Here is a 17,175-nt window from a genome sequence, read left to right as displayed (position 1 = left end):
TAGACCAAATTACGAATGGCCTAAACCCATGCCCAAATAAAAATATTTTACACGAAATAACTTAGGCCCATTCTCTATCAAAACAACCTAAGTACTTAAAGTTCCAAGTGTCTAAATGCAAGATATGACAAAACCTTCAAAGCGTGATTCATCAAAGAAAGATCTAGGTTTATTCTTTACAAAGAAAGATCTAGGCCTGTTCTTTACAAAGAATGACTTAGGTCCACTTTTTACAAAGAACAACCTATTTTCATTCTATACAAAGAAGAACCTAGGAACTTAGAAAATATTTCTAAATAAAACAAATAAAACTCCCAAAGGTAGAGTCTTCGATAAAACGCCAAAGGCTTGATTCTTCAAAGAATGACTTAGGTCCATTCTTTACAAATAATGACCTAAATCTACTTTTTATAAAGAATGATCTAGGTCTATTCATTACAAAGACTGGCTTAGAAACTTGGAAATATTTCTAAATAAAATGTCCAACAAGCGAGTCTTCAACAAAGTGCTAACAACGCAATTTTTCAAAGAATAACTTAAGTTCATTATTCACAATGAATGACCTAGGTCTACTTTTTATATAGAACGATCTAAGTCTATTCCTTATAAAGAATGATTGCAACATTTAAAATATTTCTAAGTAAAACGCCTAAAGGACAAGTCTTCAACAAAGCGCTAAAGCCATGGTTCAACAAAAAAAGATCTAGTTCTATTCTTTACAAAGAATGACCTACGTCTATTCTTTACAAAGAACGACCTAGGTCATTCCTCTTAAAAAATGACCTAGACACTTAGAAAATATTTCTAAGTAAGTGCATATGAACTAATAAGCATTTTATGGAATGCACATACGGGTATATATATATTTTATCAATTGCGCTTACAAGAAAATATATATTATATAGAATGTGCCTACAGGCAAATATACATTTTATAGAATGTGCCTACAGGAAAATACACATTCTACCAAATCTACGGGCAAATATACATTTTACTGAATGAATCTACGAGCAAATATACATTCTGCCGAATGCACTTACAGGCAAATAGACATTCTATGGACTGCTCCTACAGGTAAATATATATTCTACGGAATAAGCCTATTGGCAATAAATATTGTATAGAATAGGCCTACGAGCAAATACACAATCTAAGGAATAGACTTATGGGCAAATACACATTTTACGAAATGCGCCTATAGAAAAATATACATTCTACCAATGCATCTATGGGAAAATATGTACATTGCATAGAATGCACATACGACCCAACAAACATTCTACGGAATAAGCATAGAGGCTAACAAACATTTTATGGAATGAGCTTATGGGAAAATATTGCAGAATTAATCCTTTTTGTGAAGAACTAACAAAAATTCCGAATTCAAGCTCAAGCCCATTAAAGGTCAAGGGCCCAAAAACGTGACAAGTGTATCAAGAATACTTGCCATAAATAAGTGTCGACATATATGAATATGTGTCTCAATACATAGGCTTTGATTAATATTTGTCACAAGAAAAGTGCCACATAACCTCTCTAGTTGACTCTAAGATGCCTATATAAAGGACAATACCCTCATTTAGAGGTAAGAAAAAAAGGAGTATAAAAACACTGTCTATCTCACTCTAGATTTTCTCTTTCTAAAGGTTGAGTAAAAAGAACTAACTTAAGTGTCAGAGGATTATTCCGGCATGCCGGCCCCCCTTTTACAATTATATTGTTTCTTTTTGCAGAATAAGTAACCACATTTGAGACACTTGCCTTAAAGAAAAAATAAGCCACAAAACTTAATTCAGAATAAAGTTTGAAACACAAATCAATCACTTACATTGAACAAAAATTTGCATCAACAGGGCCCAAATGCAAATCTTGAATTCTCATATTCTCTTATGAGAAGTAAAGAGTAAAGCCTTAAGTCTCGTAAGGATAATGCCTAACAACATACAACATGAAATAATAAAAAAGAAGGATTAAGGTCTTTTTTTATTTGAACTTTATTGAACTTTTAAAGATCTTGTTGCCCTGTCTTTTAGTACCAGTGTATGAATAGGATTTAGTTACTTTTATTTTTTAATTTATTAAATATCAATGAATTTTACTAAGGATAAGACCAAGTCATGAGAGTATTTTGATAAAAAAATTTAACTACTCTATCATTTTTTATTAAATAATAGTCAATTGTGGACAAATCGTGAATTTGTCCAATCTCTTATTTGATATTGGGACCAAACATACTCTTAAATTATTTATTTATTATTAAAGCTGTTATAATGTACATATATGCTATAATTTAAAATCTATTTAGAATTTAGATACATATTATTATAGTACAACCTAAAAATCTATGGAGACTAACTCAACAATCTACTCTAGTGAAATTGAAGAAATTTATTTATTCATATTCCATATTCTTTAGAAAGAAGATAAAGAACCTCACGAGAGCTTAAAGTGGTGCCATCAACGTCATTAAGAGCACCGTTCCACCGGTTTGAAATACAAACCAAATGATCTTTAGAATCTTCATCTTGCATATAGGCAACCATGAAAGACATCAGCACTCTATTATTCAATTGATTTAATTAAGGTAAAATTTTCTTTTCCTTATTTATTTATTTATTTATTTGACTTCGCACTCACAAGGAAACAAAAGTTGCTGGCTTGTCAGTTCATAGATGAAAACGAACATAACAAATGATTGCAAAAATAAACATCAATGACAACAGTGATCTCCATGATCATTTTACTCTTCCTATTATAAATGCCTCCTTCACCTCCACTTTCATAGACGCACAATATCAATCCAATCCTCAGCGTCAAATCTACAAACCATCCAAAAATAATGGAAGATCCTATAACTAGCCCTTCAAACTCAGCTATTTTTTATTCAATTCTTTTCTTTCTCCCCATCGTCCTCTTCTTATTTCGCCGCCGATTTTCACGTAAAGTAAACTTGCCACCCGGTCCAAAGCCGTGGCCCTTCATCGGAAACCTCAACCTTATCGGCCCTCTTCCTCACGTCTCCATCCACTCTCTCTCCCAGAAATACGGCCCCCTTATGCACCTCAAATTCGGCCTCTCCTCAGTTGTTGTAGGCTCATCAGTAGAAGTAGCTGAGCTCTTGCTCAAGACTCATGACATTAGTTTTGCTTCAAGGCCAGCTCTTCTTGCTGGGAAGTACACAACTTACAATTATTCTGGCATGGCCACTGCGCCCTATGGCCCATATTGGCGCCAGGCTCGTAAAATCTGCTTAATGGAACTTCTCGGTACAAAACGCTTGGATCAGTTTGAGTACATGAGGGTAGAAGAAAGAAACGCTTTTCTCTTTGAGTTGTTCAAATCAGTTTCCACGTATGTTCATTTGAAAGATCATCTCTACACACTCAATCACACTTCGATTTGTCGGATGGTGTTGGGGAAAAGGTATACGGACAAAGCTGAAAAAAATACTGTGACTCCAAAAGACTTCACGGAAATGCTTGAAGAACTGTTCTTGCTTAATGGTATTTTAGATATTGGGGACTCAATTCCATGGCTTGCTTCTTTCGATTTACAAGGGCATGTTAAGAGAATGAAGGATGTGAGCAAGAAGCTTGATAAATTTTATGAGGATATTTTGGATGAGCACTATGCTAGGAGAAAATCGATTAAGGATTATGGGGTTCATGATATGGTTGATGTTCTTTTGCATCTTGCGGATGATCCTTCTCTTGAAGTTAAGCTTGAAAGAGAACACATTAAGGCACTAATCCAGGTAAATTTAATGTTCTATTCTAATCTTTTCTTTGCTTTAGACAATTTCATTGGTTCTGTTGAAAAGTCAAAAGTTAAAGGGGCTCACATGTTGGATTTATTTAAGTGCATTGAACCCGCATGCTTTTCTTGACCATTGATTGGCAAATTAATGGAGCCACATGCAAAATTGACTAATAGAGGAGTTGGGACCGCATGCATGATTTCTTTCAAAAATGAAGAATTTTTGTAATTTTTTTTTTTTTTTACTCCGTGGATGTAAGTTTAATTATCAAACTACGTTAAATAATTGTGTCTTTTATTTTTTTGTAATTATTTAGTGTGCTTGATTCCGCATTCCGCGCACAACAGGTTCTACTAGTGAAAACTCTAAAAAATAGTAATAATATAGATTTGAATTTTAGTTCATGTATTTTTTTTTAAAAAAGAAATGAATTGTAGTTTTCAAATATGACGTACTTCAATTTATTTTCTAAATCTATTGAAAATTATAACCCTTCCCATGATTTACCATTAAGAAGGTAAAAAGTTCGAGGAAGAATATCATCCTCGCATACTGATAAAAGAGAGTTACATCGATATTTTCAATAATTTAGGGATAAATTAAAATATGCCAATCTCTCTCGGGATTAACAGAAATTAATGTAGTAAATTGATATGTACAACAAAATAGAAAGGAATTTAGTTTTTAAATGATTGAAGCAATAGTTGTCCCACAACGTAATTAAACATCACAAAGTAACGCAGCTATCAAGGTTTCTCCTGTATTGAAAATCTGTATCGTCATAATCGCCCCCCTTTCTTTTTTATTTGTAGGATCTTTTAACTGCTGGAACTGACACATCGGCAATCAACGTTGAATGGGCAATGTCAGAGCTCTTGAAAAGTCCAGAAACTATACAAAAGGCGACTGAAGAACTAGATAGAGCAATTGGGAGAGATAGATGGGTAGAAGAGAAAGACATTGTTAGCCTTCCATACTTACAAGCAATTGTTAAAGAAACAATGCGTCTCCACCCTGTGGCACCATTGCTTGCTCCTCGAGTTGCTAGAGAAGATTGCAAAGTTGCTGGCTATGACATTCTTAAAAACACTCGAGTGATGGTTAATGTATGGGCAATAGGGAGAGATCCGACCATATGGGAAAAGCCTAATGAATTTAGGCCGGAGAGATTCATCGGTAAAGAGATTGATGTTAAAGGCCATGATTTTCAATTGCTACCATTTGGATCTGGGAGGAGGATGTGCATTGGTTATGGTCTAGGGCTTAAGGTTGTTCAGTCAACTTTGGCAAATCTTTTGCATGGTTTTGAATGGAAATTACCAGGTGATATGAAGAATGAGGACTTGAATATGGAGGACAGATTTGGACTCACAATGTCTAGAAAAGTCCCACTTGTTGTTGTCCCTAGTAAACCTCGGCTTCCTCTTCATCTTTACTTATGTGAGTAGGCTTCTTGTTCATTTAAATAAACGCAGCTACTGGGTAAAGTTCTTCGTGTTTAAATCTATAATGATGGTCTTTAGGAATGGAAGCATTAACTAAAGTAGTCAATAAATTGTATTCGGGATTGCTCTTTGAAGTATGTGTTTATTTGTAATAAATAAAAATTTTGATTAATAAACTAGTTATTTTCATGTAATATCTTGAATGTATGATTATTTGAATAAGACTACTTTTTTCTTATTTTACTGTACCTAAATGTTTGAACAAACTCGGATTTTGATACTAACAGACTATCTATTTTCTAATTTCACTATCTCTTTTAGTTAAAGATTAATATGTACGTAATAAGGACAGGTTTTAAAATCTATGGAAATGGTTCATTAAGATAAAACTCCAGCCCAAAATAATAGTTCAATAGATGACATATAATTTCATTTTAATACTCTAATAATTAAAGCTAGTGCTCGTTTAAATTCATACTTTATATTCACTAAAATTCTTTAATTTTTACTACTTTGTGATTTGGTGAAAGATTTTCTTTAAATTTTTTTAAGGAAAATGAGAATTTAATTTATTTTATCAATAGCATTCTCGTTTAAGCATAAAGCATATGGAAATGTTAGCAAATATTTTGAAAAGTCCACCGGCTCTCAGAATTTGATCAAAATTTTCCGATTTACAATTAAAAAAAAAAAAAATTCTATCATACATCTTACCTTATTTTTGTTTTTATTTGATCTTTTATCCCCAAATCAGTGCAGTGATCACACAATTATCGTCGACAGATGAGCTTTAAATTTAAGCTTCCCTTACCAATAACGCCATTTAAAGCTGCTACAATATTTTGTATGGGATAAGGATCATCTCTCTTTTTTGTATTTTTTCCCTTACTTTTTCTTATTTTATGAGTGATTAAGATTAAATTTTATATTTATTTTTTTAATTTATTTACAGTCAAACTAATTTTTCTCTACTAGAAAGGAAAGCGAAAGTAAAGAAAGAGAAAATAAGGAGTGGATCATAATCTATTTGTATATCATAATTTAACAATTCACCGACAAGTGTAAGAATAAATACTTCAGATTGCGAGAAATATTGAGTTCGCTGCATCATGTTAAGATACGATGCCCACCACTGCGGAATTGAAACAGTCACAACACATGAAGCGCGTGCAGCCACACGAGTTACTACATACCAATAGGGAACAGATGATCAACACACCAACTTAATCTCACATCAACATGGCAATTAACAAATCATTAGAAAACAAATATGACAATATGTATTGCTCTTCCCAAAAGCTTAAAATTGAAATGCGTCACACAATCCCGTGATATGAAGCCTCACCAAAGAAAGTAGGCGTGGGTACTTTGTGTTTGGCTTTAGGTCGCAGGATATTTGGATTTAATTAAGAATTCAATCTAAATGGGTTTAAAAGTTATTTTGGTTCAGTTCAATCTGGTTGGGTTTCATATTACCCTTCAGGTTAGGTTTGTAATTTCGGGTACAATTACAGTTTGGTTTCGAAATTCGTTTGGGTCACAATTTCAGGTTACAGCAAATTCATATTAATTTAACAATCCATGTAGGAAACATATAGGGTAGAATAAAATAGGAATTCTAGGTTTGGAATCAATTTAGTTTTTAGTATTTTGTTATATTTTATCTTATTTTATTATACTTATTTGAATCATAATTGTAATTATACTATAATTAGGATTTTATATTATTTCTCTAATTTGAGAAGGATTAGGATATGTTAGATATTAAAGCATTACCAAAAGAATCTTCTAATCTAATTTTTCAAATATTTATTTACTTACCTACGTGACAAATAAAAGAGTTAAAAAATTAGTTATCTTCCAAAAGACTCTTCAAATAAAAATACATTTATACTATTTTAGTCAAACTTTTTTTCTTACTAAAATGATAATTATAACACATCTCTCTCTTCAAGAATAAGAAAATAAAAAATAATAAAATATTAAATTGACAACTCTAAAAGGCTCTCTAAATGAGATTCTTCAAATGAGATTGTCATTCTTTCTCTTTAACGTTGAAGAGGGAGAAGGACAACCTCATTTGAAAAAATTAATTTGAAGAGCTTTTTGGAAATTTTTTTACTTATGTGGCTCTTCAAGTGATAATTAAAATCCCATTCAAAGAGCTTTTTGTTAATGCTCTTAGTAAATATAGGTTTGTTATTCATAATTTATTGTAATACCTTGAAGCTTCTCATAATAATATTTCAAATTATCCCTTTGGGTTTAATTTGATGTTTGCTCTCTTTGAGAGCTATTCTTTCTTGAGTTTCAAGAACGTACGCTAGAACGACATCTAATATCGCTTCCACACTGCGTCAAGTGGTATCAGAGTCTTTTCTATAGTCTGTGCCAAGCAGAGCTTTCCTAATTACCAACCACCCTCTATTCACTAATCCTTCCTCCATTATAATTCCATTAACTTCTAAAAAAAAAAAAACAACCTGATGCCATTATCACAGCTGCCATACACAACCGCACCTTACCTTTTTTTGTTAATCCTCTCCACCATTTGAACGCCCACAATTTGCTGACCAAATGCTGGCTATCAAACACTATCGATCAGCCACCAACTAGCATAACACCACCTAAATAGCCGTTAAACCACCGTAAATGCAGCCACTCAATTAGTTGCCTCCCATCACGATTTGCAAGCCACCATTACTGTTCCATTCACCATTATCAACCCTTTCTTTCTAGCCAATTCCCGCCGCCATCCACCACTTCATTCCCCAAAATCAAAACAAGCCTCAACCACCACTTTATTTCAATTCACGCTCATTGACCTTAAATCTTCTGGGTCCATCCATCATTGTCCAATTTTTTTATCACCGTCACGAGTAACCCCATATTTTGCTTACTTATAACTTTGACCTAATATTTTCTTTTAATTACAATCATACCCTATAATCTTTTGATCTTTTAAAAAAACAAAAAAATAGATAATTAAAAAAAAGTGATACAACGAGATACAAAGAAGATAATGATGATTTTTTCTATTATGATAGATTTACTAATTTTGCTCTATTTTTTCTAACAAAAGTACTTTATTTTGATTTTAAAAAAGAGTAGTGCTAGAGAGAGAGAAACACGAGAGAATTTTGCTCTCTCTCTCTACCCCTTTCTTCATTATTTATCTCGTCTTTCTCTCGTGTTTCTCTACACAAAGCATTTTTCTTTAAAAAAAGGACTAAAATACTTTACCTGCAGTAAGAATTGGCTGGCGCTGACTTGCAGCAGCACCGTGGAGTTTTCTTTTTTCGATTATTTTATAAACATCGGCCGTTTAAAATTGTAGTATGTGTCGCTCATTAAACATTTCTAACAATATTTAATAAATTCTAGTATTCATACTTACAATTTTACGCTAAAGTTAAAATTATTGTGAGACCAAATGCAAATGTAATAAAGATGCAATGTTAATTTAATTAAGGGAAAGTGATCATTTTAGTCCTTCTTAGTATTTACTTTCATCATTTTAGTCTCCCATAAAATTTTAAAACAAGATAAAAAAAGAAAAAGAAAAAGAAAGAAAATCACATTATTGAAGGTTAAATATGATCTTTTAGCAGATAAAATGAAGTAATAATGATTTACTGACGTTTTCTGACAAATACTTGTGCATGAAAACGTAACAATTATCCTTCAACAGTGTGTTTTTCTTTGTTGTTCGAACACCAAGAATAAAATGGGGTATTAAAAATCTATGAAGGACTAAAATAATAAAACTAATCCTAAAAGGAATTTAAGTGTCATTTTTACTCTTTTAACTAACGCAAGCCATCTAAAGGTGCATTATGATGTAATAAGTAAAACTTAACGCATGAACCCGACCGGTCAAACTTCTCACTGTTTATGTGATACTGAGGCTTAACCAACCTTTAGAAATTTGATTTGTGTTATCTAATCAATATTCAGTAATTTTATATTGTTAAGCTAATCATCTTCTTAATGAATACAAAACTTGACATTGACCCACCATTTACACTTACTTAAGATACTCGTGTAAGTTATCAACTTAAATTTTATGCAACTTCAATTTATTAATCTAGACTGCCATGCATATTCATGAATCGTGCCTTTCTCCATAAAGTCTTCGTTACTGTATTATGTGGCTGCTGTCAACACTGAACAATTGTTTAAATTAAACTGGTGAAAAAGTTGTAAATTTATTTTTAAGACAGTATAATTCTCTAATTCTCTTAATCCAAAATCGACTAACAAGCACAGTCCAGAGCACATGGGTTCAAGCTGGACCGTCCGAAGATTTTAGATTTTGATTAAATACATATAGTTTATTCTAATTTTAGTTTTCATTTATGTATATATATAATTATTTTATTATGTATATATAATAATTGATAACTTAAAAAGAGTATTTGTATGGTATTAAGTTTATTTCTTTTATTTTCTTATCTAAAAAATCATAAAAAGTCAATTGATTCTCCTTAATTTTTCTTATTTATATTCAGATTGAATACGATTGCTTTGGGTTTATGTAATAAGCGTGAGGATATATATGTGGAATTGCATTAAACAATAAAATTGGTTCTCGAAATTTAATTATAAAAAGTTACTTCTTTTTTATTTTTCAAAATCTACTGTAAGATATGGTGTTTTGATCATTTTTTTTTTCAATCAAACACCAAAATCATCTTTGAACTTCTCAAAATTATTTTTGACACTCTCCGTTAGTTTTCTTAGCCCAGTATCTCCCTAAGATTTGTCCAATCAATGTAAGCAGCTTAAAAATCATTCTACCAAGTCCCTAGAAACAAAGTTGAAAATGAACCTAACATGTAAATACAAATGTAAAGAACATAAAAGTCAATTTATTAGTTTTTAAATATTTATAAAAGAGAAAAACAAAAGATATTTTTTTTAGATTAAGGGAAAAAGACAATTATACTCCCATAGTTTGAGGTAGTTGTCATGGAAACTCTAAAGCTTTCAATACCGTTACTTTTTATGATTAGTTTGGATGAAAAAAAAAAGGGTATTCCAATACTTTTATTTTGTGTTAACCTAGAATTTCAAAAATACTAACAGGAGTTGGCACAATGTATCCAATCAATGTCGTAGGTCATAACTTAATTTGCCAAAAAATTATTCACCACACGCACCTTTCGTATTCTTTTACCCTTCATCTTCTCCTCCACACTTTGAACAAAAAAATAAAAAATAAATAAATAAAAGCACCATCTTATTAAATCTTTTCTCCCGTTACCGAACTAAATCAGTCTGAGGAGGATTTTACCTTGACCAGTGTAATATTGAAGTTTGAAAAAACAGTAATCCACAGTTGTTTGCCTAGTGACGAAAGGTATGAAAGAATGAACTTTCTCTTTAATTTATTTTTAACATATTTTGAGGGCTTTAAATGTTTGTAGGTTTTTTCTTTATTTTTTTAATCAATATTATCCTCTGATTTTGCATGTTTTGATTGATTTTTGTGTGAAAAGTAAGTTAGGTTTGACGTTAAGAATCTGGTGGCAGTGGCAAAAAATTAAAGGAAAAAAAAAAAAGTTGAAGTAGATCATAACTTTCACTTTCCTTCACAATTATTTTGATATAAAATATTTGCCACTCCAAAAATTACTGTGTAAATCAATTTTACTGTATTGAATCAAATTTTCTAAATATTTATTTGGGGAATTATCATTCGTATACCATATATTTACTCTGTTATCAAAAATACTACAACACTTTGAGGGTGTATCAATCGTCCACCCTTAATTGACAAAATGTATCAGCTGACCACCAAACCGTTAGTTGTCGTTTGAAAGTTAACAGAATTATAGTGAATTGACGATTTTACCCTTGAAAATTATCACTTGTATACCCTTAAATTTTTTTTTATCACTTGTATACCCTTAAATTATCACTTGTATCATATGAAAAGGCTAAATTACCCTTCTGACATCATCATACTTAAACGGCAACTAACGGTTTGGTGGTCAGCTGATACATTTTGTCAACTTAGGGTGGACGATTGATACACCCTCAAAGTATTGTAGTATTTTTTATAATGGAGTAAACTAAGGGTATACAAATGATAATTTCCCTATTTATTTATTCAATTTAAAATTCCGAATGGAAATAAAGTAAGTGTATCATAAAGATATAACAGTAAATTTAATATTTTCATTCAAATTAACGATAAAAAATAATAGAAAGAGGTTTTGATGTCACTTATTCAAAACTTAAGATCTTTATGATTATTTTTTTAAATAAGTGAGATGTTATGTACTATCCTTTTTCCTTATATTAATAAATATAATTATTACATAGTTAATCTACTTTCTCGAATAAGCTCGCCGCCCTTGACTTTCGTCCTTATGGTGTATGTATATGATGGGTGTTTGGACTAAACTAGAGTGGAGTCAGGGTGATTTTTTTACTTATAGGAAGTGACCTACCAATATGCAGCCTCTATGGAGGCAATAATGGCGGGTCTCCGTCTACCGCTATTTGCTATCAATTACGAGTGTTTAGAGATGGTAAAATTTAGTGCCATTATGAACTTTTGGGTATATCAGATTGAATTTAATTTAGATTTGATAATAAGGAATTGGATTAAATTATATTCAGTAGAGTCTTGTCTTGTATTGTGAAGTAAATACGATATATGAATGAATTAGAATAATATTAATTTAAATTACTATTTAATATAATGATAAATGATAAATAAAATATTATATGTTATTTAACCATGTTTTGAAATTAGTAAATTGCATCAAAATACCAAGTTAATCAATTACACATCACATGCCACACAAGGCTCGTTAGATCAAATAGCATAAGTACTTAGAATTCAAAGTACAAAGAGTGGCCTAGGTCTATTCTTACAAAGATTGACGTAGGTCCATTCCTTAAAGAATGACTTAGTAACTTAAAAAATATTTCTAAGTAAAACGCCTAAAGAGCAAGTCTTCGATAAAGAACCAAAGCTTTGATTCTTCAAAGAATGACCTATGTCATTCTTTGTAGGGAATTAAGCTAAGAACTTGGGGATATTTCTAAGTAAAATGCCCAAAGTGCGAGTTTTCAAGAAAGCACCTATAGCATAATTCCTAAAAGAATGACCTAAGTCCATTCTTCACAATGAATGACCTAGGTCCACTTTTTATAAAGAACAACCTAGATTCATTCCTTACAAAGAATGACCTAACTACTTAGAAAATATTAAAGAACATCCTATGTTCATTCCCTACAAAGAATGACCTAACCACTTAGAAAATATTTCTAAGTAAAACGCCTAAAGGGCAAGTCTTTGACAAGACGCTAAAGGAATGATTAAAAAAAGAAAGACCTAGGTCCATTCTGTGCAAAGAATGATGTACATCTATTCTTTACAAAGAAGAACCTAGGTCATTCCTTACAAAGAATGACCTAGACACTTATAAATATTTTTAAGTAAGAGTATATGGGTTAATAAGCATTCTACATAATATGTGTCTTCATCCAAGAAAAGTCCCATATAACCTTTTCAATTGACTCTAAGAGGCTATATAAAGGACAAAACCTTTTATTTGAAGGTAAGAAAAAAAAGGGGCATAAAATAAGTATAAAAACACTGCCCACCTCACTCTAGACTTTTTCTCTCTAAAAGTTGAGTAAAAATAACTGACTTGAGTATCAAGGGTTATTGCCGACACGCCGACCCCCCTTTGAAAATTGCTTCTTTTTGCAGAACAATTAACCACATGGAGACACGTGATTTGAGACATTTGTTTTGAGAAGAAATAAGGCACAAAACTTGATTCAAAAGAAAGTCCAAAACACAAATCAATCACTGTACATTGAGCAAAACTTTGCATCAATAGTTGGCACGGTCTGTGAGAACTTGAATAAAAAGCCAAAGTGGTTTATCCTGGGCGTGCATGATAATTACAACTACCATGACCTTGTGGCTAATGATAGAAGTTTAACAGATAAAGAGATCCATTTCTAATGAAAAAGATTATGGGTTAAGTTAGGCAATAGATCAATAGTTGCATTGTATTTGCACCCCGATAGTAAAACTCAAATCTTTTTACAGAACATGAAAAGTTTAGTCAAGTAATCTAACTCCAACGACAAAAGGAGAGGTTGGCCATAAACTATAAAAAGATTTACAATTAATTTTGATCTTTACTTGTTCTACTGGTTGCCAACAAATGGCTTCATTAACCAAAAAGAATGTCTTGATAAAGTGCGTATGAGCATGTCTCATTGAACCACCTAAATGGTGAGTCGTGGACAAAATGCCAAGGCTTAATTCATTATATATGAATGACCTAGGTCCATTTACACAGAAAGACCTAGGTCCTTAGAAGAAATTTCTAAGTAAAATACCTAAATGTGAAACTGTGGACAAAACACCAAGGCATAATTCACAATAAATGAATAACCTAGGTCCATCTTCACAAAAGTGACTTAGGTCCTTAGAAGAAATGTCTAATTAAAATGCCCAAATAGCGAGTCGTCGACAAAACACCAAGGAGTAATTCGCGATACATGAATGACATAGGTCCATTGTCACAGAAGTGACCTAAATCCTTAGAAGAAATTTATCATAACATGCACAAATGGTAGGTCATCGAAAAAATGTCAAGGGGTAATTCACAATACATGAATGACCTTGGTCCATTCATTACAAAAGTGACCCAGGAGTTTAAACAATATTTTAAGTGATTCGCCAAACGGCGAGTCGATGACAAAACACCAAGGCATAATTAATAATACATGAATGGCCTAGGTCCATTTTCAAAAAAGTAACCTCGATCCTTAGATTAAACGCCAAGGCATAATTCATTATACATGAATTACCTAGGTACATTCATTACAAAGTTAACCTAACAACTTAGAAAGTATTCTAAGTGAGATGCTAGATGGTAAGTCAACTACAAAGCGCCAAGGCGTGATTTATAATACATGAATGACCTAAGTGAGTCTTCGACAAATGCTAAGGAAGATAAAAAAATGACCTAGGTCCATTCATTACAAGAGTGACCTAGGTACCCAGAAAACATTTCTAAGTAAAACGCCAAAACGTGAGTTTTCAACAAAACACTGAGGGCTTAACTTAAAAAAAAAAAAAAAGAGATCTAGGTCAATCCTTACTATAAAGACCTAGGTGCTTAGAATAAATTTTTGAGTAAAATGTCATTTGGACAAGTCTTTGACAAAATGCCGAGGGGGTAGCTTTACAATAAAAACGATCTAGGTCAATTCTTACTATAGTGATCTAGGTACATAGAAGAAATTTCTAAGTAAAACGTTCAAAAGGCTAGTCTTCAACAAAACGCTAAGGGCGTAACTTTAATAAAAAAAAATGACCTAGGTCAAATCTTACAAGAGCGGCCTAGGTACTTAGAAGAAATTTCTAAGTAAAACGCCTAAAAAGGAGAGTGTTTGACAAAACGACGAGAGTGTAGCTTTATAAAAAATGACCTAGGTGCAATTCTTAGAAAAATCTTCTAAGGAGAAAACTTGTGGCAAATTTCTATGAAACTACCCACAGGCGAATTATAATAAAAAGACTTAGGTCGAATTTTTAGAAAAATCATTCTAAGAAGAATACCTATGGGTGAAGTTCTACAAAACCACTCATACATGAAGTATAATAGAAAGACCTAGGTCCATTCTGTCTAATGCTTAGAAAAATCTTCAAGGTAGAATGCCTACGGGTGAAGTTCTATGAAATCACCCGTGGACGAAACATAATAAAAAGACCTAGGTCTATTCCAATTCTTAGAAAAATCTTCTAAGGAAAGCGCCTACGCGTGAAGCTTTATGAAACAACCCACGGGCGAATTATGATAACAAGACCAAGATCCTTTCAAGAATGACCTAGGTCCAAATACTTAGAATTAATTTTCTAAAGAAAGAGCCCACGAGCTGATTATGATAGAAAACACTTAAGTCCATTCTTGTAAAGAATGAATTAAGTCTAATTCATAGTAAAATCTTCTGAGGAGAACCACCTACGAATGAATTATGATAAAAAAACATGGGTGCAATTGGTGTTTAGAAAATATTCTAAGTGAAACAATAAGAGTCAAATGATTGTCTAAAACACCTAAAGGCATGTTTTGAATAAAACGCCTTATAGTGAATGTTGGCTAATACATCTTAAGCTAATATCAAAAAGCTTAAGAGTAATGGTTGACTATAGCTCTTAAAGGCAGATGTTGACTAAAATTCCTAACAGTGAGTGATAATTGAAGCTCCGGTGAATCTCAACTAAAATGCCTAAGGGCAAGCATTTATAAAAATTGACTAGGGTTATTTTCTATAAACTTGTTTATTTTTGAAGCAATTTAGTTTCAAAGGATGACATTTAGTGAAATGATTTGACGTTACTTCTTAAATCGTTGAGCACTTAAAAAGCCTCGACAGTAGCTCACCAAAGAACTCTCATAAAATTCTCACATACAATCTGCAAAGTAGTGTCCCTTTTAAAAAGGTACTTTTACAAACTTCTTATCTTTATGATTTTCAATAATTGTGAAATTAAGATAGATTCTAGATATCTATAAAGTATGGAATGAAGTATGTGAGATTGGTTATAGACCAATTCTAATGGGATAAGTGCTCTAGAGAAATTTCAAATTCTGAAACTCAATTCATAATAAGAAAGGCCCAAGAATTGCCTAATAAAAAATACTAAAGAAAAAAGTCTCACTTCTTCAAATTGAAAAGTAAGACTTGGGAGCCTCTATTAGACCAAATTACGAATGGCCTAAACCCATGCCCAAATAAAAATATTTTACACGAAATAACTTAGGCCCATTCTCTATCAAAACAACCTAAGTACTTAAAGTTCCAAGTGTCTAAATGCAAGATATGACAAAACCTTCAAAGCGTGATTCATCAAAGAAAGATCTAGGTTTATTCTTTACAAAGAAAGATCTAGGCCTGTTCTTTACAAAGAATGACTTAGGTCCACTTTTTACAAAGAACAACCTATTTTCATTCTATACAAAGAAGAACCTAGGAACTTAGAAAATATTTCTAAATAAAACAAATAAAACTCCCAAAGGTAGAGTCTTCGATAAAGCGCCAAAGGCTTGATTCTTCAAAGAATGACTTAGGTCCATTCTTTACAAATAATGACCTAAATCTACTTTTTATAAAGAATGATCTAGGTCTATTCATTACAAAGACTGGCTTAGAAACTTGGAAATATTTCTAAATAAAATGTCCAACAAGCGAGTCTTCAACAAAGTGCTAACAACGCAATTTTTCAAAGAATAACTTAAGTTCATTATTCACAATGAATGACCTAGGTCTACTTTTTATATAGAACGATCTAAGTCTATTCCTTATAAAGAATGATTGCAACATTTAAAATATTTCTAAGTAAAACGCCTAAAGGACAAGTCTTCAACAAAGCGCTAAAGCCATGGTTCAACAAAAAAAGATCTAGTTCTATTCTTTACAAAGAATGACCTACGTCTATTCTTTACAAAGAACGACCTAGGTCATTCCTCTTAAAAAATGACCTAGACACTTAGAAAATATTTCTAAGTAAGTGCATATGAACTAATAAGCATTTTATGGAATGCACATACGGGTATATATATATTTTATCAATTGCGCTTACAAGAAAATATATATTATATAGAATGTGCCTACAGGCAAATATACATTTTATAGAATGTGCCTACAGGAAAATACACATTCTACCAAATCTACGGGCAAATATACATTTTACTGAATGAATCTACGAGCAAATATACATTCTGCCGAATGCACTTACAGGCAAATAGACATTCTATGGACTGCTCCTACAGGTAAATATATATTCTACGGAATAAGCCTATTGGCAATAAATATTGTATAGAATAGGCCTACGAGCAAATACACAATCTAAGGAATAGACTTATGGGCAAATACACATTTTACGAAATGCGCCTATAGAAAAATATACATTCTACCAATGCATCT

The 17,175-nt window shown here is 31.9% G+C and overlaps 1 protein-coding gene across 1 annotated transcript; it reads left to right on the top strand.

Annotated features, from left to right (window-relative positions):
* Nucleotides 1-2,619: 2,619 nt before the first annotated feature.
* LOC102621266 (trimethyltridecatetraene synthase-like) lies at nucleotides 2,620-5,440 on the top strand. Its single transcript, XM_052444748.1, has 2 exons — nucleotides 2,620-3,754; nucleotides 4,570-5,440. Exons 1-2 carry the CDS (start codon nucleotides 2,840-2,842, stop codon nucleotides 5,203-5,205), a joined length of 1,551 nt encoding a protein of 516 aa, XP_052300708.1. The 5' UTR covers nucleotides 2,620-2,839; the 3' UTR covers nucleotides 5,206-5,440.
* Nucleotides 5,441-17,175: the final 11,735 nt, after the last annotated feature.

The sequence above is a fragment of the Citrus sinensis genome, chromosome 7 (assembly GCF_022201045.2).
Source record: "Citrus sinensis cultivar Valencia sweet orange chromosome 7, DVS_A1.0, whole genome shotgun sequence".
Classification (NCBI taxonomy): Eukaryota; Viridiplantae; Streptophyta; class Magnoliopsida; order Sapindales; family Rutaceae; genus Citrus; species Citrus sinensis.
The sequence above is the reverse complement of the archived record's forward strand: the minus strand, read 5'-3'. Positions and strand labels throughout refer to the sequence as shown.

What these genes read in the sequence shown, in the direction of transcription:
- LOC102621266 (XM_052444748.1), top strand. Translation starts at nt 2,840, where the DNA reads ATGGAAGATCCTATAACTAGCCCTTCAAACTCAGCTATTTTTTATTCA. An exon ending in ACATTAAGGCACTAATCCAG is followed by an intron (nt 3,755 to 4,569) that starts GTAAATTTAATG and finishes TTTTATTTGTAG; the next exon opens with GATCTTTTAACTGCTGGAAC.